Genomic DNA, 26,417 nt, shown 5'->3' with positions numbered 1-26,417 from the left:
ATGCTGCCGCTGGGAGGAGGGGAGGAGGATGCGAGCGGCGCGTCAAGCAGAGAGGACACCTCTTGCCGACAGGCTGACACTAGGTGTACATGAATGGTATGAGAGCTATTAACTGTTTGCTCATTTAATCCCCCAACTCATTAGGCATAGGCAGCTGGATATGGTGGGGCTCACAAAAACAGGCACCCCTATTGTATCATTAACTCTCCACATCCCACAGCTGAAGCGTGTACAGATATAAAACAACTTGTAGTAGTTACTTTACAAGGAGACTGTGGGTGCATTTCATCCTTTTTGTCAAACCTTTTTAAGCAGTTTGACAAAGAAAGAGACGTTCACTCATCCATCATGAACTGAAAGCTCATTTTTGGACCAGTCATTGCCTCTTGTTGATGGGACAAATGTATGTGGTCAATATGAATTCAATTAATTTGTTGTCCAAAATAAGATTGCCTCTTGTGGATGATCTCCCCAGTTATTTGGTCTAGTAACCACCTTGACTTGTTTGCTACTACTAAGGCAAAAAATAGAAAGAGGTCCAGGCACTCCAGAATTCAAAGAAGGCAATTTATTGAACCCACCGCCAATCACTGTGATTTGTGATTGGTTCAATAAATTGCCTTCTTTGAATTCTGGAGTGCCTGGACCTCTTTCTATTTTTTGCCTTATCAAGTATTTGGTTCTTCGTACTGGGACCGGCCTGGTTGCACCCAGGTTTATATCACCGTGGGGATTGAGTGCAGTTCCACACCCCTTTTCTTGGTTGTGTGCTACTACTGACAGTTTCCCTTTAATTGCAAAACCATCAGATACCTAGCAACCAACGCTGTCTTGTTTGCCTGTACGTTTTACTTTCTCATTATTTATCCAGAATATTAGTAAAGGCAAGAAGGATACTCTATGACTAATTGCCATTAAACCTCTCAGAACCTCCATACTGACACAGCCTGTACAAATATACAAAGGCCTGAACAAATATTCTGGATGAATATTGAGGGTGGAGAACTTTCACATGATCGTGTTCCAGGAAGAACGGATAGGTTTGAATGCCAAGAATTCAGATTTTTTGTGTGAAAATGACATGTTCTTAACTGCTAAAATCCCTGTACATTTAGCACTCTCAAAAGTGGTGTGTGGAAAAAACAGCAAAATATTATGCCTATATATCGCCCTGTTTTATTTGATTTTAATTTGCATTTGTTTTATTAAACAGTGCATGGAAAGCTGTCTCCAAGAACAGCTGCGGTTAAAGGGCCAGGTGAGACTTCTAGAGCTCCAAGTGAAACTTCAACAAATAAAAATCCAGAACCTGTTGCAAGAAAGGGAGCTTCAGTTAATGGACAGAGGGGATGAGCAGATTGTGATCGATCTGGGAGATAAAAGAAGTTATGCAGGTCGGAACATCGGTGATTTCCTATTGTTTAAAAAAGCACTATAAATCATTACATTCTTAAATGTTGACATCCATGACTGGTCGGTGTACACGACAAAAATCTAGGGAGCTGGGGTCAATGATATATCCACCTTAAAGGGACACTATAGTCACCTGAACAACTTCAGCTTAATGAGGTTGTTCAGGTGAGAGCTACAGCTTCCTGCAGCCTTTTTCTTGTAAGCACTGTATTTTCTGAGAAAATGCAGTGTTTACATTGAAAGCTTGGAACACCTCTTGTTGCAGTCAATCAGACGGCCACCAGAGGGACTTCCGAGTTCAGAGGCCCTAAAAAGGCCTCTCGTCTGATGCATTCTGGGTGAATACTTCAGACTGTGCACAAGCTTTCTATCCTGTGTCAGCACTGCGTGGGAGTGGCTTAAGAAGACAGGGCTGAAAAGGCTGAAGACCGAGGAGGAGAGGATTTAAACAGTAAGTACATTTATTTAGTGAGTGTGGGTGGGTGACTGAGGGTGAGTGGGTGAGGATGGATGATGGGAGTGTATGGATTTGGATGATGGGAGTGGATGGATGATTTGGATGATGGGAGTGGATGGATTTGGATGATGGGAGTGGATGGATGATGGGATTGGATTGATTTGGGGATGGATTTGGATGATGAGAGTGGATGGATGATGGGAGTGGATGGATTTGGATGATATGGATGATGGGATTGGATTGATTTGGGGATGGATTTGGATGATGAGAGTGGATGGATGATGGGAGTGGATGGATTTGGATGATGGGAGTGGATGGATGATGGGATTGGATTGATTTGGGGATGGATTTGGATGATGAGAGTGGATGGATGATGGGAGTGGATGGATTTGGATGATGGGAGTGGATGGATGATATGGATGATGGGATTGGATTGATTTGGGGATGGATTTGGATGATGAGAGTGGATGGACGATGGGAGTGGATGGATTTGGATGATGGGAGTGGATGGATGATGGGATTGGATTGATTTGGGGATGGATTTGGATGATGGGAGTGGATGGATGATGGGATTGGATTGATTTGGGGATGGATTTGGATGATGGGAGTGGATGGATGATGGTAGTGGATGGATGATGGGATTGGATTGATTTGGGGATGGATTTGGATGATGGGAGTGGATGGATGATGGGAGTGGATGGATTTGGGGATGGATTTGGATGATGGGAGTGGATGGATGATATGCATGAAAATTATTTTTATTAACTGTAAGTTCATATAAAAGCAAGAAAGAAGGTTGGTGGACCTGTCTTTCTTTCTCTTATATGTAGACTACAGTGTCCCTTTAATTCAAATTGTAATATGCATAAAAAATAGACTGCTTAATAGCTGGTCACAGAAACTATAAAAAATATCAGAATGGAACAATGAGTACAAAACAAAACAAAACAAAGTCAGTAATATATCTTATTTTAAAACCAGGATTGTTGGTAATGGGTATGCCTTGAGGACCATTTTAAGAACCTCTTTATCAGCAGAGAAGTGCAAAGCATTTTTTTGCACAATCACTCAAAGTTCCAAAGCAGAAACAATTTATAGTTTTTTGTATAGAACACAAGATTTAGAGTATGCAGTCACAACAAGAATTATCTAGAAATTTGAATGATATAGTACAGGCATAGGCAACCTTTGGCATTCAAGATGTTTTGGACTACACCTCCCATGATGCTTTGCCAACATTATGGGTGTAAAAGCATTATGGGAGATGTAGTCCACAACATCTGAGTGCCGAAGATTGTCTACCCAGATCTAGTAGTTTATTAGATAGCAGAGTGTTCAGATATTTTCAAGAATGTCAAAGAACTCCACTGAAGACAGTTAAGCTCCAAATAAAAGCAGCACAATAACAACTATATAGACACACTACATTTGATCTTAGCTTTTAAATAGGCAGAAAGCACCTCTACCAGGACACTACGCCTCCCAACTGTCCCAAACTTGGCCAGTCAGTCCCGATTTTCGTCTACCTTGTTATCCTGCTTTTGGGAACACTAGGATCCTATAGGAAGCCCTGTATGCCCTGCCCTCAGTGGACCAGGCTGCATGAATGACAGGCAGCTTTAAATGCATTCATGGCAGGTTGATCTGACATTAAGTCAGGGAGACCGGTCTCCTTTCTGGGCAGATCGGCTAACCCACACTAGCAAGTCCTCCTCCCCTCCATGTCCTACCAAGACTAAAATTTAACAAAAACTTAAAAGACTTAAATAAACACTATAGTCACCAGAACAACTACAGCTTATTGAATTTGTTTTGGTGAATAGAATCACTATCTTCAGGCTTTTTGCTGTAAACACTTTTCAGAGAAAATGCAGTGTTTACATTACAGGCTAGTGATAACTCCACTGGCCACTCCTCAGATAGCTGTTAGAGATCCTTCCTGGGTCATGACTGCCTAAAATGCTTCCAAACATTCAGTATCTCCTCCCTCTGCATGCAGACACTGAACTTTCCTCATAGAGATTAATTGATTCAATTCATCTCTATGAGGAGATGCTGATTGGCCAGGGCTGTTTTTGAATCATGCTGGCTCTGCCCCTGATCTGCCTCCTTGTCAGTCTCAACCAATCCTATGGGGAAGACTGCTTGTTTTTCTGAGTCTAACAGCATGCAGAGTTACAGCTTCAGGTTTGAATACAGTAAGATTTTTACTATATTTATGGAGGCATGAGGGGCCCAGGGGGGCTAGATGGTGGTAAATGTTGTAACTTATTAACCCCTCCATCAAGCTGGTTTAAGTTGTCAGTACACTATAGGGTCAGGAATACATGTTTGTGTTCCTGACCCTACAGTGATCCTTTAAAGTAGAGTGAAGTGCATAGTGCTAGTAAGTGCTCAAAAGTGAGAAAACAAATTGACCCGACGCGCATTTTGGTGCTAAAACTGGCACCTTCGTCAGGGGTTTGCTAGTGTGGGTTAGCTTTCTAGCTTAGAACACCCACGAAGGTGTTGTTCAGGAGCTGTAGCCCTATCTGGTTTCGGAAGTGGATAGATAGCAGTGCTGTTGTATTACTATAGCATAGAATAACCACAAAGGTGTTTCCTAGAAGCTGCAGACCACTAATTTAATGGACATTTAGACACTAGCTATGCTTATACCATAGCAACGCTCCACACCCAGGAAGGTGTATCGTAGGAGCTGATCTGTCCACACTCAGGAGTGTGCATAGTGGTAGTGACCACCTGTTAATTATCTTATTGAGCTCTCTCTTTACATCTCCTCCTGATTAATCCTATCTCTATACCTACCCATCCTCTAGCTCAACTCTGTGCAGTTTTCCTCTCAGTCGATGTTACCCAGCGCACTGCTTAGTTAACAATCCCACTGTGGCGATTTGCTCCTGCCTAGGCAACAGTAATATTTAGATGTTTTGATGAGTTCCTATATGGCATGCACAGCCCAGGATATACCCAGGGGTAATCTACCCACATTCTTGGAGGTAATTGCCTACCACTACTTAGCGGGGAATTTCAGAACAGTTCTATTGTTTTTTATTTTTCTGATCACAATAAAGTTTATTCTCACTTTGATACATTGTTCTTAGCCAGCCCCCTGGAGGTTTTGTGGTTGTATACCCTACCAAGTTATTGTATATACATTATTTAGCTGTTTTATTACTATTATTTTATTTTCTCCATTTACCTTACCAGTTTGGAATCCCTGACTCTTCTTTGGTTTGGGATTCCCTCTTTCTTCACATTTAACAATAATATCCTGATCTATTCTTTCTCCTTTTTAGACTGTGCAGAAATTTATAATGAAGGACACAAACGTAGTGGATTCTACAAAATAAAGCCAATACAGAGCACAAGTCCATTCTCTGTGTTTTGCGACATGTCCGAAGGAGGAGGTTGGACTGTTTTCCAGAGACGCTCTGGTGGAATAGAAAACTTCAACAGGTAAACATAAACAGGAACATTTTAAAAACTTTATAAACACTTTTGAGTTCTTAATGTAGGTGAGCTAGATGGTTATTACTACTACCAGTGTAAACAGAGGAGCACTTAAAAACACATACTTGCCTTATTTAAATAAGGGATATACAAGTATAAACTGGATAAAAACGAAAAACATTGTAGTGTAGTATGTAAAGTCCTTATCAGGGAGTATAATAATTATAGTATTACACACTCACATAGGTTAGAGCCAGATAGAGACAGGCTCAAATCACACAGGTAGATGTGCCACTAAGGTGTCACAAACACTCTTCTTTTTTTCTTTTAGTGTCTCTCAATAAAAAATATGCAAACAGAAGCACAAAGCTCCTAGCGTGATACAGTAAAGTGCTTATAAAAGCTGCTTAGTTACATGTATATATTGCTCACCTTACTTAGAGCCCAATATCCGTGGCTCTAGGCGTATCAGCTTGTGTCTCTCTTGTAGAGGGACACCACACTTCTTGTGCAAAGAAGAAGATATGAAGGTGAAGTCCACCAGGAAATGTTGGCACACAGTTATTAAAATAAGTAAAATCAACAAATAAAACGTAAAAACAGTAAACAAACAAAGTCCTTACGTGCTTCAACCTCCCAACATCAAAAAACGTTGTAACTTATTAACCCCTCCATCAAGCTGGCTTAATTTTCCAGTACATCTCCTGATGATCAACCCGAAAGAAAAGGTCTGTAACATATTGGTCCGTTCATTTACAAACTTCTCCTCTTCTTGGTCGAAATAGGAACTTTTTGAAAATCTCAGACCTCTTGGGGTCATTTTCTCCCTTATATATTTTTCCAGTGTAGCAATTTCCCTTTTTATTTTGGTTTCCCTCCCCAGTATTTTTTCTAACTTATGCTGACCAGTTTGTAATTTCATTTTCATTTCTTGGTTGTAATTGGGGTATCAAAATCCTGATCATCAAACAATAAATCAATATCTGTTACCACATTTTGCTCTGTTTTCAAAAACAGCTATTTTTAAAGTTAGCAGCAAAAGCAAGGCACTTCTGGTGAAGTAAATGGGAAAAAATGCAGTGTAATTATTATATAGTTCATCTACATTGCATGTTTGTTTTTGTTTTTTGTGAAGTTAGGGCAATAGTCGCATAAGTGCCTTGCTTGCACAGATCCCTTTGGTTTTTGGACTTTTGAGTTCTCAATTTATTAACTGGAAATGGAATAGAAAAGCTGTAATTAGAGACTGCATATACCAACCATACTCTGGAACAGGGTGCTTGAAAAAGGATTTGTGACATTCAATACATGGCTTGAGAAAGGCTACTGTTGAAGCCAAAGTGTTACATTTGTAACAGGAGCGTAATAAGTTTACACTAGGCCCCGATGCTAGAATAAAAAATGCCCCCCATCCTTGTCGCTCCCCCCAAAGGAATACACCTGAGTAGGATATGAAGTGGCTCAGTGTGTATGTGGTGGTTGATAAAGTGTGATGTAATTTCATGGCATAATGAGCAGAGGAGAACAAAATGGCAATGAACAGGTATTGAGATCTGGCACAAGGAATAAGGTAAAAAAAGATCATAAATATAAAAAAAAAAGGCAAGTGGCAAAGGAGGGAGCATAAGTATTAAGATACAGGGAGAATAAAGAAAGGAATGCCAAAAGAAAAACAACAAGAACAGGGCTGATTTAAACTAAATTAGAGGTCTACAAATTATATTGCTTTTTTTTTTATTTTCAACTATTTATGTACTGTTCAAATTTAGTCGGTGATTGGTATATAGAAGTATAGTTCAAAATTACTTTGTTTTCTGAAAAAAACTAAAACTATATATATGTTGTGTTAGCAGGTTAAATAACTAGTAGGGAAATCCTGGGCCCACAAACAGATAATGAACATTACAATGTGTCTGGTGCTGGGATTCAGAATAACTTTAATAATAAATGGGAAAGATAAGTGTGTAGTTATAAATCTATTTTTACCATACTTTACATGCTTTGGATCTTGTAGTCTCAATTTCACATTGACACCTGCTCCTATAGCATCTCATTTTACTGTATTATAAAGCTACAGGGATACTGTCACGGCCCCCGGCTCGCTGCGAGGTGCGGTCGCACCTGACCGGTGTGTCCACACAGACGAACTGAGCCTACCTGCTCAGTGGCGAGTCAGGAGTCGCTCCACTGGATCCTCCTTGCCGCCTGCCCTGAAGAAATATGGCGCCGACCACGCGGTCGCGGTCATATATAGTCCCGCCCCCGCACTTTCTGGGGCCAGAGGTCGCCCTCTGACCAAGTACAGCCAAGGGAGGGATATTTAAATCCCTTAAGTTCCATAGTTCATTGCCCTGTCGTGGTTTCCGTTCCTGGTTCCCGAGAGTGTGTTTTCTTGTCCTGTTTTTGATATTCCCGGTATGTTGACCTTGGCTATTCCTGACTATTCTGATTTCTGGTTTCCCTGACTTGGCTTGTTTAACAATAATGTGTATTTCTGGCTTCCTTGACCTCGGCTATCCCTTGATCATTCTCTGTCTTTAACGTATTAGTCCGGCCATTTTAAGGACCGGTTTACATTCTATTCTTTTCTGTTCTGTCTATGTAGACGTTACATAGTTCTGCGTGCTGGATCACACTAGCAGTTGTGACAGATAACTTTCAACTGCTCACTGCGAACATACCTTAAGGTTGTATTACTCCATCAAATTACTAAAAATATTATTAATTTGTCATGTTTCCCTATGTACTGATTCCTTTTTCTCAATAAAGGAACTGGACAGATTACAAGAATGGATTTGGTGATTTTGTTTCTGCAAAAGGAGAATATTGGATTGGAAATGATAACTTGCATTGTCTGACATTACAAGGTATAATAATATGATTTGACAGCCGTGTACTGAAATAGATATTTTATTGTAATTTTTTATCAAGTTATTTGTAATAATTAGTAATTAGTGTAGTGTGTTTGCTGTGCATCACCTTAATTTGTGTGCACCTTCTTCCTAATAATTAGAATTAGCAAGATTCTGTCCTACAACACTCCACAAGTTTGGTGAAGAACATTGAAAACTGTATAATTCCACAGCTTTTATGGTACTGGGGTCAGGAGACAGATAAGGTCGTAAATTGTGTTGTCCTCCATTATCCTTCTTCACCAAATATTTCTTTATTATTGTTTTTGTACTTTTGTTTTGCACGTGTTCAAAAAATGATTGATTTTTTACCTTTAAAGGAACACTATAGTCACCTAAATTACTTTAGCTAAATAAAGCAGTTTTAGTGTATAGATCATTCCCCTGTAATTTCACTGCTCAATTCACTGTCATTTAGGAGTTAAATCACGTTGTTTCTGTTTATGCAGCTCTAGCCACACCTCCAATGGCTATGATTGACAGAGCCTGCATGAAAAAAAACAAAAAAAACAACTGGTTTCACTTTCAAACAGATGTAATTTACCTTAAATAATTGTATCTCAATCTCTAAATTGAACTTTAATCACATAAAGGAGGCTCTTGCAGGGTCTAGCAAGCTATTAACATAGCAGGGGATAAGAAAATCTTAATTAAACAGAACTTGCAATAAAGAAAGCCTAAATAGGTTGTAGGTGGCGGAGGGGATGACGTAGGACGCGTGCGTGCGCGAACGCTACGTAAGGGGGCGGAGGGAGTGAAGCCCGCCGAGAGTGCCGTGGGAGTCGGATGGTGGACGGAGGAGCTTTAACTGGCATGTAAGACCTATGGGAAAGGGAAAGAAAAGAAAAGCTGTCGTAGAGAATTAGCCCGGCTGTGCCCCCCGACCCGGGTGGATTTTCGAACTAGAGGTGCTCCATTGTCATTTTTTGCTGTGGTGGAGGCAGGGGAATTGAGAGCACTAGACTTCCTACTTGTATTTACAAGTTTAAGGTGGCGGCTGCAACTCAAGGTTGGCTGGTGTGTGCAGTTCAAGGAAGACGGGTGAGAACTATCCCTTATTGGCACTCTGCACTTTATAAATGAATATAATACGTTGAAATTTTTCGTCCCCGCTGTATTAACACCCCCCCGGGTTTGCTAAACGTGGGGTGGTAAAATAATTCAACGGACAGTGAAAGGGAAGGAAAAGTAGAGGAGAGAGAGAGAGAGAAAGTGATAACCCAGGCTTTTTTTTTCTTCTATATGTCTTCATAAATACGGAAAGAATTGGAAAGACATATATGGAAAATCTGGATGGTGTATTGGAAGGGGAGGAGGGTGATAACCCCTGATCTCTCATGATCTGTGCTAAACTGAACAGTGTTAAACATCATAGTTGGAAAAAAAATCACAGATTGTATATAAAGCACCTCCTCCTATGAATGCATACTCTTCAAAAAGAGATTACTTATGAAGTTGAAGTAGAGAGAAGAAAAACTAAATCTAATGAACTAATTACCTAAGGGTGGAACGTGATACATAAACCAAATGTCATCAAAGCTGCAGAAACACGTTTACATTGATTAATTGACTCAGACAAGGAAACGAGCTGACACATTTTTGCTGATTCTTTTTCGTTTTTTTTTTTTTTTTTGCTGCACGATACTATCAAAATTATGTCAACCAGAAGAAATCAAGAAAACAAAGTGATCCTTGGCAAAGATAAAGATAAAAAACATAAAGAGAAGGCTGAAAGAAAAGACAATAAAACGGAGAAAAGACTCTCTAACTTCTTCACTTCCCAAACAGATAGATCATTGCCAGAGAGCTGTCAGGATCGGGACAGGGATCCAACACGCAAAGTACAAACAGGACAGGGTACGTATACCGGACCTTAGAATGGCCGGACTAACGTACGGAGAGTAAAGAGAATGGTCAGAAACAAGCCGAGGTCGAGGGAACGAGAGGACAGGTGAGCGAGGAACAAGCCGGGTCAAGGATACCAGAGGGAAACAGAGTAAGTTAAACTAGCCGGGTCGGAACCAAAGGAATAACTGAAATCGCCAGAGCCCTGTGTGACTAGACAGGCTAGAACCACTACAGGGCAATGAGTGAATGGGAGAAACAGGTTTAAATACCCTGGTTACAGTGAGTATACCCGCCTCCGACGAGTCCTGAGTGGCTTCCAGTCACTTGAGTGACAGATCGGTCCGGACTGACGTCATGACGTCGGGCAGCGTGCGTGACGTCATAAAATGAGACGGATCCCTCGCGGCCTGCGTGAGAGTGTCTAGGAGAGCCGCGAGGGATGGAGGAAGCCGACCTGCTGGAGGAGTAAACTACTAAGTCTCTACCTCTTTCGGAGGTAGAGGCTTCAGGTACCCTGACAGTACCCCCCCTCTCAGATACGCCCACCGGGCGGAAGGAACCGGGACGAGACGGAAAGCGTGAGTGAAACGCCCTGCGAAGGCGAGGAGCATGAACATCCTCTTGTGGTACCCAACTTCTCTCCTCAGGACCATATCCCTTCCAGTCGACCAAATATTGTACTCTCCCCCGAGAGATACGAGAATCAATGATGGAGTTAACCTCATACTCCTCCTGACCCTCCACCTGAACAGAGCGAGGAGGGGCGATCGTGGAGGAGAATCTGTTACAAACTAGGGGTTTCAACAATGAAACGTGAAAGGAGTTAGGGATGCGTAAGGCAGCTGGGAGAGCTAGACGATACGCCACTGGGTTAATTCGAGTCAAGATCCTGTAAGGGCCAATATATCGAGGAGCGAATTTCATGGAAGGAACTTTAAGCCGAATATTCCTAGTGCTTAACCATACTCTATCGCCTGGAACGAAAATCGGAGCCGCCCTTCTACGTTTATCGGCGTGTTTCTTAACCAGCATAGAATTGTGTAGAAGAATTTGTCGAGTCTGATCCCACAACTTCCTCAAATTGGCAACATGTACATCAACCGACGGTACACCTTGGGAAGGAGAAACCGAGGGAAGAATAGATGGATGAAAGCCATAGTTCATGAAGAAGGGGCTTGAATGAGTAGAGTCACAAACGAGATTGTTGTGCGCGAACTCCGCCCAAGGAATCAAACCGACCCAATCGTCCTGGTGTTCGGAAACAAAACAACGTAGATATTGCTCAATCTTTTGGTTAGTACGTTCAGCAGCTCCGTTAGACTGGGGATGATAGGCAGAAGAGAAATTTTATTTAATACCTAGTTGAGAACAAAAGGATCTCCAAAACCGGGAAACAAATTGGGACCCTCTGTCAGATACGATTTGGGAAGGTATCCCATGTAAGCGAAAAATCTCCCTCGCGAATATCTATGCCAACTCTTGGGAGGATGGAAGTTTAGGCAAGGGAATGAAGTGGGCCATCTTGGTGAATCTGTCAACCACGGTGAGGATAACAGTCTGTTTTTTTAGAGATAGGTAGATCGACAATAAAGTCCATGGCCAAACAAGACCATGGTTTCTCTGGTACCTCTAAGGGATGCAGGAATCCACTTGGGAGCGTATGAGGTTGTTTGGTCTTAGTACACACTTCACACGCAGCGATGAAATCTTTAGTATCTTTACGTAAAGCAGGCCACCAGAAGTCTTTAGAAATCAAAGCATACGTCTTGCGGATACCAGGATGTCCCGCCATCTTGCTGTTATGGAAACATTGCAACAGCTCCAGTTGGAGAGTAGGAGGAACGAAATGTCGACCCTCAGGAGTCTGTTTAGGTGCTAGATGTTGCAGCTTAATGATCTCGGCCAGTAACGGGGAATGAATCCTGAGATTCGTATTAGCAACAATCTTGCATTTAGGAACTATAGAAGAAAGAATCGGTTCAGATACAGTGAAAGGTTCATATTGTCGAGACAAAGCATCGGCCTTAGAGTTCTTAGAACCAGGTCTGTAAGTAAGTACATAATTGAAATGAGTCAGGAATAAGGACCAACGAGCTTGCCAAAAGGACAAACGCTTAGCCTCCCCAATATAGGACAAGTTCTTGTGGTCCGTCAAAATAGTAACCGGATGTAAGGTGCCCTCCAATAGATGTCTCCACTCTTTCAAGGCTTTAATGACTGCTAACAATTCCCTGTCTCCGATGTCATACCTGCTCTCAGGCCCAGAAAGTTTCTTGGAAAAAAAACCACAAGGATGTAACGGTTTATCTACCCCCAACCTTTGTGAGAGAACGGCACCTACTCCTGTCTCAGAGGCATCGACCTCAAGTAGGAACGGCAAGGATGTATCAGGATGGACTAATATTGGAGCAGAAGCAAAAAGTTCTTTGAGATTTTTGAAAGCAACGAGAGCTTCAGTAGACCAAGTCTTAGTATCAGCCCCTTGTTTGGTCATATTGGTAATAGGTGCAATAATAGAAGAGTAACCCTTAATGAAGCACCTATAATAATTGGAGAACCCAATAAACCTCGGAATAGCCTTGAGTCCCTTAGGCAATGGCCAATCTAGAATAGACTGGAGTTTGTCAGGATCCATCTTAAAGCCTTCCCCAGAAATCACGTATCCAAGAAAATCTATCTGGGTCTGGTCAAAGCTGCATTTCTCCAATTTGCAGTATAAGCCGTGTTGTAGAAGTTTGTGTAATACCTTTCTGACTTGTCTATGGTGGGTCTCAATCTCTCTAGAGTGTATGAGAATGTCATCCAGGTATACAATAACACAATCCTGTTGAAATTCCCTAAGAACTTCGTTAATTAGATCCTGGAATACTGCCGGTGCGTTACAAAGGCCAAAAGGCATGACCGTGTACTCATAATGCCCGTAGCGGGTATTAAACGCCGTCTTCCACTCGTGACCTTGTTGAATTCTCACCAAGTTATATGCCCCTCTGAGGTCCAACTTGGTGAAAATCTTAGAACCTTTTAGCCGATCAAAGAGCTCGGTAATCAAGGGGATCGGATAGGCATTCCTAATGGTTATTTTATTCAAACCTCGGTAATCAATACATGGTCTGAGTGAGCCATCCTTCTTTTTAACAAAAAAAAATCCAGCCCCGGCGGGAGAAGAGGATCTCCTAATGAATCCCTTGTCTAAATTCTCCTGAATATATTCCTCTAAAACAGAATTCTCTTTAATGGATAGAGGATATACATTACCCCTGGGGGGCATGGTGCCGGGCAAAAGAGTTTTTGAATTTTACAATCAAAGGTCCTGTGTGGGGGTAGTGTATCAGCGTTCTTCTTATCGAACACTGCTTTCAAGTCTATGTACAGAGGAGGTATCTGTCTCCCTGTAGACTGGGTAGAACTATCTGGTGTGTTAATCATAGCCAATGGAGACACCCTGCGTAAACACCTCTCCTGACAACCCTGGCCCCATGAGATTATCTCCCCTAATTCCCAATCGATAATAGGGTTATGTCTCTTTAACCATCGGTAGCCCAGGACTATGGGAACAGAAGGAGATGAAATGAGCATAAGTGATAAGTTCTCCTCGTGTAAGATACCAATAGTTAAGTTAATGGGTATAGTCTCACGAGAGATAACAGGCTCAAGTAAAGGTCTACCATCTATGGCCTCAACGGCCAAGGGTGTATCCCTTAACTGGGATGGGATAGTGTGTTTAGTAGCAAAGACTTGGTCGATAAAATTCTCAGCAGCTCCGGAATCTATCAAGGCCATGGTCTTTAGCATTCCCTTCTCCCACGTTAAAGAAATTGGTAGCAGAAGCCTGTGATCTTTATAATTATGCGTAGAGGACAAAATAGAAACACCCAAGGCCTGTCCTCTAGAGAAACTTAGGTGCGGGCGTTTCCCGAGCGAGTAGGACAATTCAGACGCAAATGACCTCTAGCTCCACAATACATACATAAACCCTCCCTTCTCCTGTACTGTCTCTCCTCTTCAGAGAGGCGAGTATTGCCTATCTGCATAGGTTCAGGATACAGTGAGGTATTGGAATCAGGACTTTGAAATGTAGGGGCTAATTTAAAGTCAGGTCTGAAGTTCCTCTCTCTAGTATTCTGTCTCTCTCTTAAACGCTCATCAATACGAGAAATGAACGAAATTAAGTCCTCTAAATTCTTAGGAAGCTCCCTAGTAGCAACCTCATCAAGGATAATATCTGATAGCCCGTTCAAAAATACATCTATATAAGCCTGCTCATTCCACTTGACTTCTGCCGCCAGAGACCTGAACTCTAGTGCATAATCCACAAGTGTTCGGTTCTCCTGTTTCAGGCGCAACAGTAATCTGGCTACATTAACCTTCCTACCAGGAGGGTCAAAAGTTCTTCTAAATGCAGCTACAAAGGCATTATAATTATATACCAATGGGTTATCATTCTCCCACAGTGGGTTGGCCCATCTCAGAGCTTTCTCAATGAGTAGGGTGATAATAAATCCAACTTTCGCCCTATCTGTGGGATAGGAGCGAGGTTGTAGTTCGAAGTGGATACTAATCTGGTTCAAAAAACCACGACACTTCTCCGGTGAACCACCATAACGTACAGGTGGGGTAATACGGGAAGAGGCACCTACAGTGGCTACCTCTAGACCAGAACTTACAGGAGAGATGGAAGTAGTACGGATCTCCTCAGTTGGGTTATTGGCACGAGATAATAGCGCCTGTAGTGCTAGTGCCATCTGGTCCATTCTGTGTTCCATGGCGTCAAACCTGGAATCAGAGGGACCAACCTGACTGTTTGTACCTGCAGGATCCATTGGCCCTATCGTAATGTCAGGATCGGGACAGGGATCCAACACGCAAAGTACAAACAGGACAGGGTACGTATACCAGACCTTAGAATGGCCGGACTAACGTACGGAGAGTAAAGAGAATGGTCAGAAACAAGCCGAGGTCGAGGGAACGAGAGGACAGGTGAGCGAGGAACAAGCCGGGTCAAGGATACCAGAGGGAAACAGAGTAAGTTAAACTAGCCGGGTCGGAACCAAAGGAATAACTGAAATCGCCAGAGCCCTGTGTGACTAGACAGGCTAGAACCACGACAGGGCAATGAGTGAATGGGAGAAACAGGTTTAAATACCCTGGTTACAGTGAGTATACCCGCCTCCGACGAGTCCTGAGTGGCTTCCAGTCACTTGAGTGACAGATCGGTCCGGACTGACGTCATGACGTCGGGCAGCGTGCGTGACGTCATAAAATGAGACGGATCCCTCGCGGCCGGCGTGAGAGTGTCTAGGAGAGCCGCGAGGGATGGAGGAAGCCGACCTGCTGGAGGAGTAAACTACTAAGTCTCTACCTCTTTCGGAGGTAGAGGCTTCAGGTACCCTGACAAGAGCTCTGCAAAAGAAATTAACCTGACAACAGGTGAGAAAAAAATATTTCAATTAGAAACATCACAAATGGAAAATCCGATGGTTACGCCAGAATTCTTAAAAAACTGTCTAGACCAGCAACTTCTAGCAATAAAACAAGAAATTCTCAGTAATAATGAGGATTTAAAAAAGGAAATTAAAGAGATAGGCCTGAGGATTAACCAAGTCGAAAGAAAAATGGATCTAATTGACTCACTAATTAAAGATCAACAGCAGCAACAGGGAGAAATAAACCAGAAAATCCAACAGCTACAATTAAAGATAAATGATCTTGAAGACAGATCAAGACAAAATAACTTGAGATTAAGGAACATCACGGAAAGTATCACACAAGAAAAAATAAAAGCATTCTTGGATTCATATTTTTTGGAGTTAGGTATTCAGAAGGATGATAATTATAAATTCCTAGAGAGATATCACAGAATTCGAAAACCTAAAAATCTCACAATGGAAGCTCCCAGAGATATTATGGTCTGCTGCAACTCATACCTATTTAGAGAAGAAATAAGAAAAGCCTCAAAGCAAGGCAGCAAAAACGAAGAATACGCGAGCATAAAAGTTCTTCCAGATTTATCATACGAAACGAGGAAGAAAAGGCGATTATTCGCTTCGGTTCTGGAGACATTAAGGAAAAATAATGTTAAACACTTTTGGGCTTTTCCAGCAAAACTAATCATCATTTACGAAGCAAAAACTCTGGTGTTTGCCAACTCAGATCTAGCCAGGAAATGGCTACAGGAGGTCCATATGTAAATCTAACTGATAAGACTGGCCATCCTAACAGGCCGATTAAGGGTTGAATTTTTTTTTGTTTTATTATTTTTTTTTAATATTTTTATATATATATATATATATATATATATATATATTTATTTTTTTTCTGATGTAACTACAATAACTAAATATACTATACTGTAAATGGCTGGCACGGCATTGCTCGGCTTAACTCACAGCTTATAAAGATGCTTCTTATAATAGTTGGTACATAGGAAATCGCAATATCTATACTATAAACTCTTCATGTTATAGGGGAATAGGTTAATGTATATATAAATGACACTTTTTTGGTGCAATGTTAATGGTAAAACCAGGTATTTGGTTTTTATGATGTTATTTGAAAGAGGAGGGAAGGGAGAGAGAGTAGAGGGAGGGGGGAAAAAGAAAAACTTTAGATCATAATGACTGACTTTATTAATATAAAGATGGCATATAAGAAATTTAAATAACCACACTTGATAGTATCTCCTCCCAGAGGAGAATGAGATCACGTACAGATATCGACACTTTCCGGTGTAATTTGAATAGTTAAATTGATAAGAATGGTTCGCATGATAGAACACTGGTTTAAAATAATCTATAAAGTATAAGTATTGAAATCACTAATATAAAGTTGTTATGTGAGTAATGGAATTAATTATACTACAAATTGTCTTCATTAGTGGACATTAGGAGAATGTACATATAAATGTTTTTTTTTGTTTTTTTTTCTTGTATTGTTTTTAGTGTATTTTTGGGTGTAAATTTAATGGTTAAATTAGCTATATGGTCCACACGATATTGTTTAGATAACACTTTAGATTGCAAAGATAGATTCTAGTAATATAAAACTGTTATATAAGAAATTGAAATAACTACATTCAAAGGTATCTTCTGCTAGAGGGGAACAGGATAATACATATATAATGACACTTCTTGGTGTAATTTGAATAGCAAAATGGATCACAATGGTTTACATGATATGCTATCGGTTTAGAATAACTCATAGATCATAAGGATTGGTAGAATTAACACAAGGTGTAACATAAGAAATTGAAATAGTTATATTGAAAGTAGCAATATTTTTTTTTCTCATTTTGGTGATATTTAATAGCTAAACTGTTTATAATGGTTCGCATGTCAAGACATGGCTTATTGATTATAGGGACTGACTTTATTAATGTAAAGCTGATATACAAGAAATTGAAACAATTATATAAGTTAGTGAGATTCAGGAAAATGTAAATATGAAATTTTCTCTCTCTTTTTTTTTTTCTCCCCCTCTCTTCCCTTCTTCTTCCTGTTGGGTTTACATGGACTCCCGCAGCACTCTCGGGGAGGGTTTTCCTCATGCTCCCCCAATTAACTCCATATTTTTGTGGAGTTTTGGATGTATTCCCAGGGTTCTGGGACGCATTTTCTGTCTTCCACTAAGTGGGAGTGGAGATGGAACTTCTTATCAAGAATGTGGGTATGTTTGGACTCATGTTTGATTTACATGAATGTAATTGTTATGTGTTTTCTTCCCCTTCCTTTTTTCCTTCTTTTTTTTTCCCGCCGGGGGGTATGGTCCCGAGTCTCAAATGCTTAGACTATGGTTAAGTTTATGACGGTGAATGTACAGGGTCTGAATAACCCAACTAAAAGAGCCATGGTGTACCAATATATTAAAAAGGAAGGTGCAAAAGTTATATTACTCCAAGAAACTCACTGGTTAAGGAAAGATATAAAACGTTTTATCCCAAAAAAATTTAAAATCCAACTCTGCTCTTCATTGGAGGATAAAAAGAAATGTGGAGTAGCTTTATTAGCAACAGATGATCTAGATATTCAAGTTATATACCAGGATATAGATAAAAATGGCAGATTCATCTTAGCTATATGTAAAATACAAGATGAAGAATTCACTATTGTAAACATCTATGCTCCTAATACTAAACCAGTTCAGTTTATACAAATGGTTTTGAGTAAATTAGAAAAAATTAAAAAGGGTAAGATTATTATAGGAGGAGATTTTAATTGCATTTTGGACGGAACGTTGGATAGGAACTCATTGATAGGGGTAATGCAAGATAAAAGGGGAAAGAAATCCTCAATGCAATTCTCAACTCTGATAAACAAGTATGAATTATTAGATCTCTGGAGGATAAATCACCCATCAGAAAAAGATTATACCTGCTTTTCGAAAGCACATTGTACCTACTCTAGATTAGATTTGTTTTTGGGTTCTTTAGAGGTTTCATATAAGATTAAAAAGGTTTTGATTCAAGAAGTAACCTGGTCAGATCATAACCCAGTAATACTTGATTTCACTATTTCACCAGATATTAAAATTAGGAATAGTTGGAGACTTAATGAATTCCTTCTGAGGGAGGCCCAAGACATAAATACCATAAAAGAATTAACAAACCGTTTTTTGGAGGAGAATAAAAATAAAGGAACTTCAGACGCCATAGTTTGGTGTACATATAAGGCTGTGTTGAGGGGACATTTTATTAAATTGGGTACAATTAAGAAAAAACAAAAAGAAGCTTCCCTGACAGAACTATATGTGTCTCTTTATAAATTAACAAATCTTAACAAAAATAATCCAAATACAGAGATAAGCGAGAAAATAGGAATAATAAAAAATAAAATCAATAAAATTCTACTTTTACCTCAAAAAAAACTCGAATATTTAAAAATAAAATGGTACTATAAAGGAAACCGAGCAAATAAAATGCTCACAAACCGAGTTAAAGGTGCGAAATTTAATAAGTTAATACAAAAAATTATTACAGATGATGGTATCCAATTAACTCCTGAAAATATAGGTAAAGCATTTAATTCATTTTATAAAAAATTGTATAACTTACCTGATTACCCCTATAATCCAGAAACATATTTTCAAAATAAAACCCTAAAAAAATTATCAAGGGAACAACTGAATTCTATTAATGAACCCTTTTCAAAAACTGAAATAACAAATGCAATTGAGTCTTTAAAAAAAAAAAAAACTCCGGGGCCGGACGGCTTTCCAAATATATTTTACCAACAGTTTCAGGACGTACTGGTAATACACCTTGAAGATCTTTTTAATAGTATAGTTCGAGAAAAAGATTTGCCCAACGAATTATTATACGCTAATATAATTCCCATACAAAAGCCAGATAAATCGAAGGAATTGGTAGGGAATTATCGTCCTATATCCTTATTAAATTCCGATATAAAAATATATGCAAGTATTTTGGCAAAGAGACTACAAAGAGTCCTCCCGTCCATAATTCATGGAGACCAGGTTGGATTTATGAAGGATAGACAATCAAACAATAGTGTAAGGACAGTGATTGACATTTTGGAACATGTTCATGAATCAGGCACTCCATTGCTGGCCCTGTCATTGGACGCGGAGAAGGCCTTTGACAGGGTCAGATGGGACTTCCTTTGGGAGGCATTGAAGGCTTTTGGTTTTGAAGGTTGGATTCTGAGCGCTATTATGGCCTTGTATAGCTCCCCAATGGCAAGAACAATCGGCAGGGGTATAACTTCTGAGTGGTTTAACATACGAAATGGGACAAGACAGGGGTGTCCCCTGTCCCCATTGCTATATTTGATATATATAGAACCCTTGATCTGTGACATCAGGTCTAATGAGAAAATAAAGGGAATAACAATAGGCCAAGAGGAATTTAAAACTTTACTTTATGCAGATGATGTGCTAATCACTATATCAGACCCTATAACATCAACAGATGAACTGTTAAGGGTGATTTATGAATTTGGGCACTATTCCAACTTTAAGTTAAATGTAGATAAGACAACTATTCTTGCCAAAAATATAAAGAAGGAAGAGAAAATACACATTAAAGCGAAATATAGTTTCGAATGGGCAAAAAAATGTATTATCTACCTAGGCATTAAGATTTCCAGTAATCCTTTTAGGATTTTGGAATACAACGTTTTACCTCTAATGATGCAAATTAATAAACAACTGAAGGACTTGAGAACAGCAGAGATATCATGGACAGGTAGAATTAACATCGTAAAGTCTTACCTGATTCCCAGATGGAGTTATATATTCCGTATGTTACCATTGAAAATGCCTAAACCATGGCTCATGATGATTCAATCTGCTTTAGATAAATATATATGGCTGGGGAAAAAACCCAGGGTTAATAAAAAAATGTTGAATTTAAAGCCTAAGTTGGGAGGGATGGGAGTCCCTGATATTACGGACATATATGAAGCTTGTTCATTGGCGCATGTTATTTCCTCTATGAAAGAGAGCTCTAGGGGTGAATCATGGGAAAAAATTGAGGCTAGGAAAGCGGCAGTTCCGGATTTGACGACTTTATTTTGGAGTATAGATAAGTATGAGAGAGATGATATGGGTTTAATTCTAGCTAATTTATTGGGTCAATGGAGAATTTGGAAAAAAAAAACTCAAAATTGAAGATAAAATTATTATTGATTTACCCCTGCATGTATTGTCCAATAATATTGAGGATTTAAATCTAGATCCATGGTTAAGCAAAGGTATTAATAGAATAGACCAGCTATTCCAACAGCAACAAATTAGACCTTTTGAGGAGATTAAACAAGTTTTTTCGCTTTCCTATAGAGAAAGTTTTGCGTATTTAAGGATAAAACATTTCCTAATGAGACATAGAATAACTGAGATTCCTGAGGAATTACAAACTTTCCTAAATTTGATAAACACCAGACATAATAAAAATTTAGTTTCCAAAAGTTTATAAATTTCTAGTAAATATAAGTCAATCCCTGAATTCCCAGCCCTAAAAGCATGGGAAAGAGACTTACAAATTACAATTACGAGAAATGAATGGCTTAAGGCCAATAAAGCAGTAATGAAAGCCTCGCACTGCCTAAACCTAACGGAAAGTCATTATAAAGTTATCAATAGATGGCATTACGTTCCAGCTAAATTAACAAAAATATATCCAGGATCTCAATATCTCTGCTGGCGATGCGCCTCATTGAGAGCAGATTATGTTCATATATGGTGGTCATGCCCGATTATATCTCCATTATGGCAAAAGGTAGCGAAATTCTGCAGGGAAGCAATAGAGGTAGACCTTGATTATACTTGTAGTTCTATGATATTACATCTGGGTTGGCCTACAATTCCAAAGGATAAAAAAGAATTAATAATCCATATTCTCATAGAAACTAAAGCTACTCTTGCAAGATTCTGGAAAAATCCAGACTCCCCGACTTGGGAGCTGATAAAACAGCAGGTCTTGAATAATTGCAAAATGGAAATAGGGATATTAAGACAAGAACACTACTTTAATCCGCGAATTGAACAATGGCATAAATGGACTATAAAACTAGATAGAAGAAATGAGTCTTAATTTACACTAGGATGTACATGCTATGGAACTGCGGTTGGGTGGTGAACCCTGAGCATTCACTTTCAAGATATCCGTGGTTATATGGAACCTGATTAGTAGATAGAATGACTGATGAGTGTTGTCTTTCAGGTTCTTAAGATTGACTCGGGACCAACCCTCGGCGAGAGTGTGTGTTTTTTTTTTTTTTTTCCTCTCTGTCTAGGTTTCATTAATATAAGGCTAGGGTAGTTGGGAAATTCAGGGCAATGCAGAAATATATAAGGAAGGGACTTAAAACTAAGAGGAATGAGAAAAGGGGAATTGAGGGAAAAAGGGAGAAGAAGAAGTAGGAAGGAAAGAGAAAAGAAAAGGAAAGGGCCCTTAGAATTTATTACATATATTTAACTTCATCCTCTCTGGAATGAAAATTGCCAAATTATGATTGAACTGTAACAATATTTATACATACCCTATGTCATTTTATTCTTATTGTGTAAATGTTGAATGTTTAATTTATGCTTTCTTATCTGTTTGTAATAATACATGTAAAAGAAAAGAAAAAAAGGGGAGAAAAGAAAGGGAAACTTTTCAATAAAGATTATATATAAAAAAAAAAAAAGAAAGCCTAAATAGGGCTCTCTTTACAGGAAGTGTTTATGGAAGGCTGTGCAAGTCACATGCAGGGAGGTGTGACTAAGGTTCATAAACAAAGGGATTTAACTCCTAAATGGCAGAGGATTGAGCAGTGAGGCTGCAGGGGCATGTTCTATACACCAAAACTGCTTCATTAAGCTAATGCTGTTCAGGTGACTATAGTGTCTCTTTAATGATGTATCACACTGTAAATTCTAAAATAAATCTACGTTCCATCTATATTATAGAAACGTTTGTATATTTCTATTTAAAAAATGCACTTAACCATAATTTAAGAGTATTACACTGATACTACTTTATTTGAACGTTGTCATAGACAATATTTCTATTTGCTTTTGCTGTTGCCTTTAGGTGATTACACACTAAGAATTGATCTGCTGGATTTTGAAGGACAAAGAAGATTTGCACAATATAAAAGTTTCAAAGTTGATGATGAACAGGTAGTAAAATATTATTTATCCAAATAATAGATCATATACTTGGCAAATATTAGATAATGTGGGAAAATATACTGCCGAATTATTATTGTTATTTACATAGAACCAACGTATACTGCAGCGCCTTACTATTATAGAGTGGGTATAGTTAATAATAAGTTATTCACATTCCGAATATTACCAGAGACAAGAGGTGAAGAGTTACATAGTTAAATAGTTACATAGTTACACAGGCTGAAAAGAGATTATTCACATATGTTTTTGCTGTTGATCCAAAAGAAGGCAAATAACTCAATTTTGCATCAAACTAGGAAAAAATTCCTTCTTGACCCCAAAATAGCAGTCAGATATCTCCTTGGATCAATCAGCTATTACCCCACTAATTAGAAATTATATTCCTGTATGTTGTGTTTTTGGAAGTATTTATCCAATTACTGTTCAAACATATGTATGGACTCTGATAAAACCACCTCTCCAGGCAGAGAATTCCACATCCTTATAGTTCTTATTCTAAAAAAAACTTTTCTTTGCCTTAGATTAAATCTCCTTTCTTCCAGCCTAAATGCGTGACTTTGTGTCCTATGTATAGAGGGTCCTGCTTAATCGCGTATCAGAGGGGTAGGGATTGATGGATAAGATGCCTGTGTCGCTATAAGCTGGTAAAATGTGTGTGTTTAAAAATGGTGTGCATTTACATTTAGTCCACCACAAATATGAAAACAACAAGAGTGGTAATTAAAGCTACATTAACTAATTGATAACTTGGCATTTTCTAACTAACCAAAGCAAGTTGAACTTTTATTAAAGAGAGGAAGTTATTAATATGCTTTCTTTGCTGTTAGTCTGTAATATGAAACATAAAGTAAAACCAAAAAGCTGGTAGGTATTCTAATGTAACAATCAACCAACCACAGTTAACCATACACTACATAAATCCTTCATCGGAAACCACTTACCTTTTCTTTCATCCTTGTGAACGTCAAAGATAATAACTTGGCGTATATGAACTAATGCATATAGTATTGTCAAGTTTTGCCAGTTCCAACAGTCATCAATAGCTTGGAGTCAGTAATCTTCTTGATCATCACATGAGTTGGCCTATAGAGCATCCCGCGGTCTCTGTACTGTACTTTTACATATACGTGACAGTAAAGCAGTGATGCAGCTCCTGGAGGATGGAACTCCCGAAGCTGAAAAAAAAAGATTGTGGTGCCCACGAAGAAGAGCTTCCACTGGCCACTGCTCAAATGAAAAATAAAAGCATGGATATTTCAAAGCATAGGAGACTTCTTTAGAGCTGTGAGTTTTCCTAATGCAACATTATTTTGTAAAATTCCATATAACACTCACATGAATATAATGTGATATTTGTCCATTAACCTGACTACACTAATTATCTTCCCATTGAACCTTGAGATTCTACTTATCTCTTTTCTCCTATGGAAATTACCAATTACCACTTCTGACATCTGACAATTTGAACAGGTGCTGTAAATATCTATACTTATCCATATGCATATTTATATACCACCTATGCTAGAAACTGTGAGAATCTATCACTCTACTTAATCTTCTAATTCTGTCAGTCATTTGTTTATTGATTGAATGATTTACAAATACATTTTGGAATACCACTGTATTCAGCACAATTCACTGTATGAATAACATGAAATCTCATCCAAAATATACCCTACAATGAATATCAGTATCAAACACTCAATAACCCTAAATCATGAATATGGTGTCATTTCAGAGCTCATACCAGATGAGCTGTGGAGACTATACAGGTACAGCTGGCGATTCACTTGCTGGTGGTTTTAATGCTGAAGTTGAATGGTGGGCAAGTCACAACGGCATGAAATTTAGTACCCGGGACAGAGACAATGACAATTATGAAGGACACTGTGCTGAGGAGGACAAGGGTGGATGGTGGTATAACAGGTATGCTACCTAACTTTTTTTTTTTAATAACTGTTTTCATTTTTGGTTTTGTGGAAAATGTTAAAATAATGTTATTATAAACTGCAAACTATTACTATTCAATATACTTTACAGACAAGTCATTACAATTAAGCAATTGGTTGAGACTTGTGCGGTATTGTTGCAATCTGAATTTTCCTACAGAGCACCACAATTATAGAATAACCTCAAGGACACAGTCAAATCTTTATTCAATCTAAAATCTTTTAAGAGATCTATAGCAATATACCTCAGCACAGAATGCACCTGTCATGGTTGAATATATTTATTACCTGTTGTGTATTAAATGTATATATGTGTGTGTGTGTGTGTGTGTGTGTGTATGTATGTGTATATATATATATTGTATGTATACAATATTACAAAAATACAATATATATATACACCTAAAATATATATATATATATATATATATATATATATATATATATATATATATATATTAGGTGTATATATATATTGTATTTTTGTAATATTGTATCCTATTGTAAATTTGCAATGTTTTGTGGACCCAGGACATACTTGAAAACGAGAGAAATCTCAATGTATCCATCCTGGTAAAATATTTTATAAATAAATACATTTGATCAGTATTACTAAGTAATTGTTATTATCTCATAATTCCACTAGGTGTCACTCTGCCAACTTAAATGGTTTGTACTACAAGGGACCTTACACTTCTCAAACAGATGACGGGATTGTTTGGTACACGTGGCATGGATGGTGGTATTCTCTAAAATATGTTGCCATGAAGATTAGACCTGCAAACTTTGAGCCAAATGTTGTTTAGTTTGTTCACTCAACAGTAAACAAATCTGAAGCTGGTAGGTCTGTTTTGCATGAAATCAATTCACAATGATATTTTTCACTAAATTTGACACGTTCTACGAACACTCTAAATAATGTATCAGAAGAAACTTTTTTCTTTCCTCTAAACTGCTTACTAATAGTATTGTATATGTTTACTTAAACTATGTGGGAAATGTAGTAATTAAAGTGAAATTAGAGAATTGGATTGTCTCAAAATGTACACTTGCCACTAGTCATTGGCAAATGAAAATGTAGCCCTAGCATGTACGGTGGCTTGCGGTGGTGAGTAACGGTTAAAGGACCACTATAGGCATCCAGACCACTTCAGGTCCCCCTAAATTTAACCCTGCAGCTGAAAACATAGCAGTTTCAGAGAAACTGCTATGTTTACATTGCACGGTTATTTCAGCCTCTAGTGGCTGTCTCCTTGACAGTCACTAGAGGCTCTTCCGCGTCAAAAAAGATCCCCATACGAAAGCATTGAGTAATGCTTTCCTATGGGCAGGTTTGAATGCGCAAGCGCCTTTGGCCGTGCATGCGCATTCGGCTTAACAAAAAGCTGACATCGATGGGGGAGGAGCGTAGGCGAGGGAGGGAGCCCGGTGCTGGACTAAGGTAAGTGGCTGAAGTGGTTTTAACACCTTCAGCACCGAGGGAGGGGGGTCCAGGGGGAGGGAGGCACTCCAAGAGCCTGTAGTGCAGGGAAAATGGATTTGTTTTCCTGGCACAATAGGATCCCTTTAAAGCCTGGCTAGTAGTGTAGGACCTCAAATGTAAGCCCTGTTATAAGCTGATATTTTCTAAATGATTCTACTGTATAGGTAATAGGAATACCTTTTTATATATTCACTACTGTATAGTATTGGGTGTCAACAGGCCAGAACAACGATTTGCCTACCTTTCTATAGCAGTTGGTACCACCGGATCTT

The 26,417-nt window shown here is 39.0% G+C and overlaps 1 protein-coding gene across 2 annotated transcripts in view; it reads left to right on the top strand.

The window, feature by feature from the left end:
* FGL1 (fibrinogen like 1) overlaps positions 1–25,919 on the top strand; it is a 48,681-nt gene extending 22,762 nt beyond the window's left edge. For both annotated transcript variants that reach the window (XM_063458083.1, XM_063458084.1), the window contains 6 exons: positions 1,214–1,394; positions 5,170–5,329; positions 8,093–8,190; positions 22,613–22,701; positions 24,452–24,639; positions 25,309–25,919. In XM_063458083.1, coding sequence (XP_063314153.1) covers positions 1,214–1,394; positions 5,170–5,329; positions 8,093–8,190; positions 22,613–22,701; positions 24,452–24,639; positions 25,309–25,468 — 876 coding nt within the window. In that variant the 3' untranslated portion in view covers positions 25,469–25,919. The remainder of the gene's footprint in view (positions 1–1,213; positions 1,395–5,169; positions 5,330–8,092; positions 8,191–22,612; positions 22,702–24,451; positions 24,640–25,308) is intronic.
* The last annotated feature ends 498 nt before the right edge of the window (positions 25,920–26,417 follow it).

This window comes from Pelobates fuscus, chromosome 6 (genome assembly GCF_036172605.1).
Source record: "Pelobates fuscus isolate aPelFus1 chromosome 6, aPelFus1.pri, whole genome shotgun sequence".
Taxonomy (NCBI): domain Eukaryota; kingdom Metazoa; phylum Chordata; class Amphibia; order Anura; family Pelobatidae; genus Pelobates; species Pelobates fuscus.
This window is presented reverse-complemented; position numbering and strand designations above follow the sequence as displayed.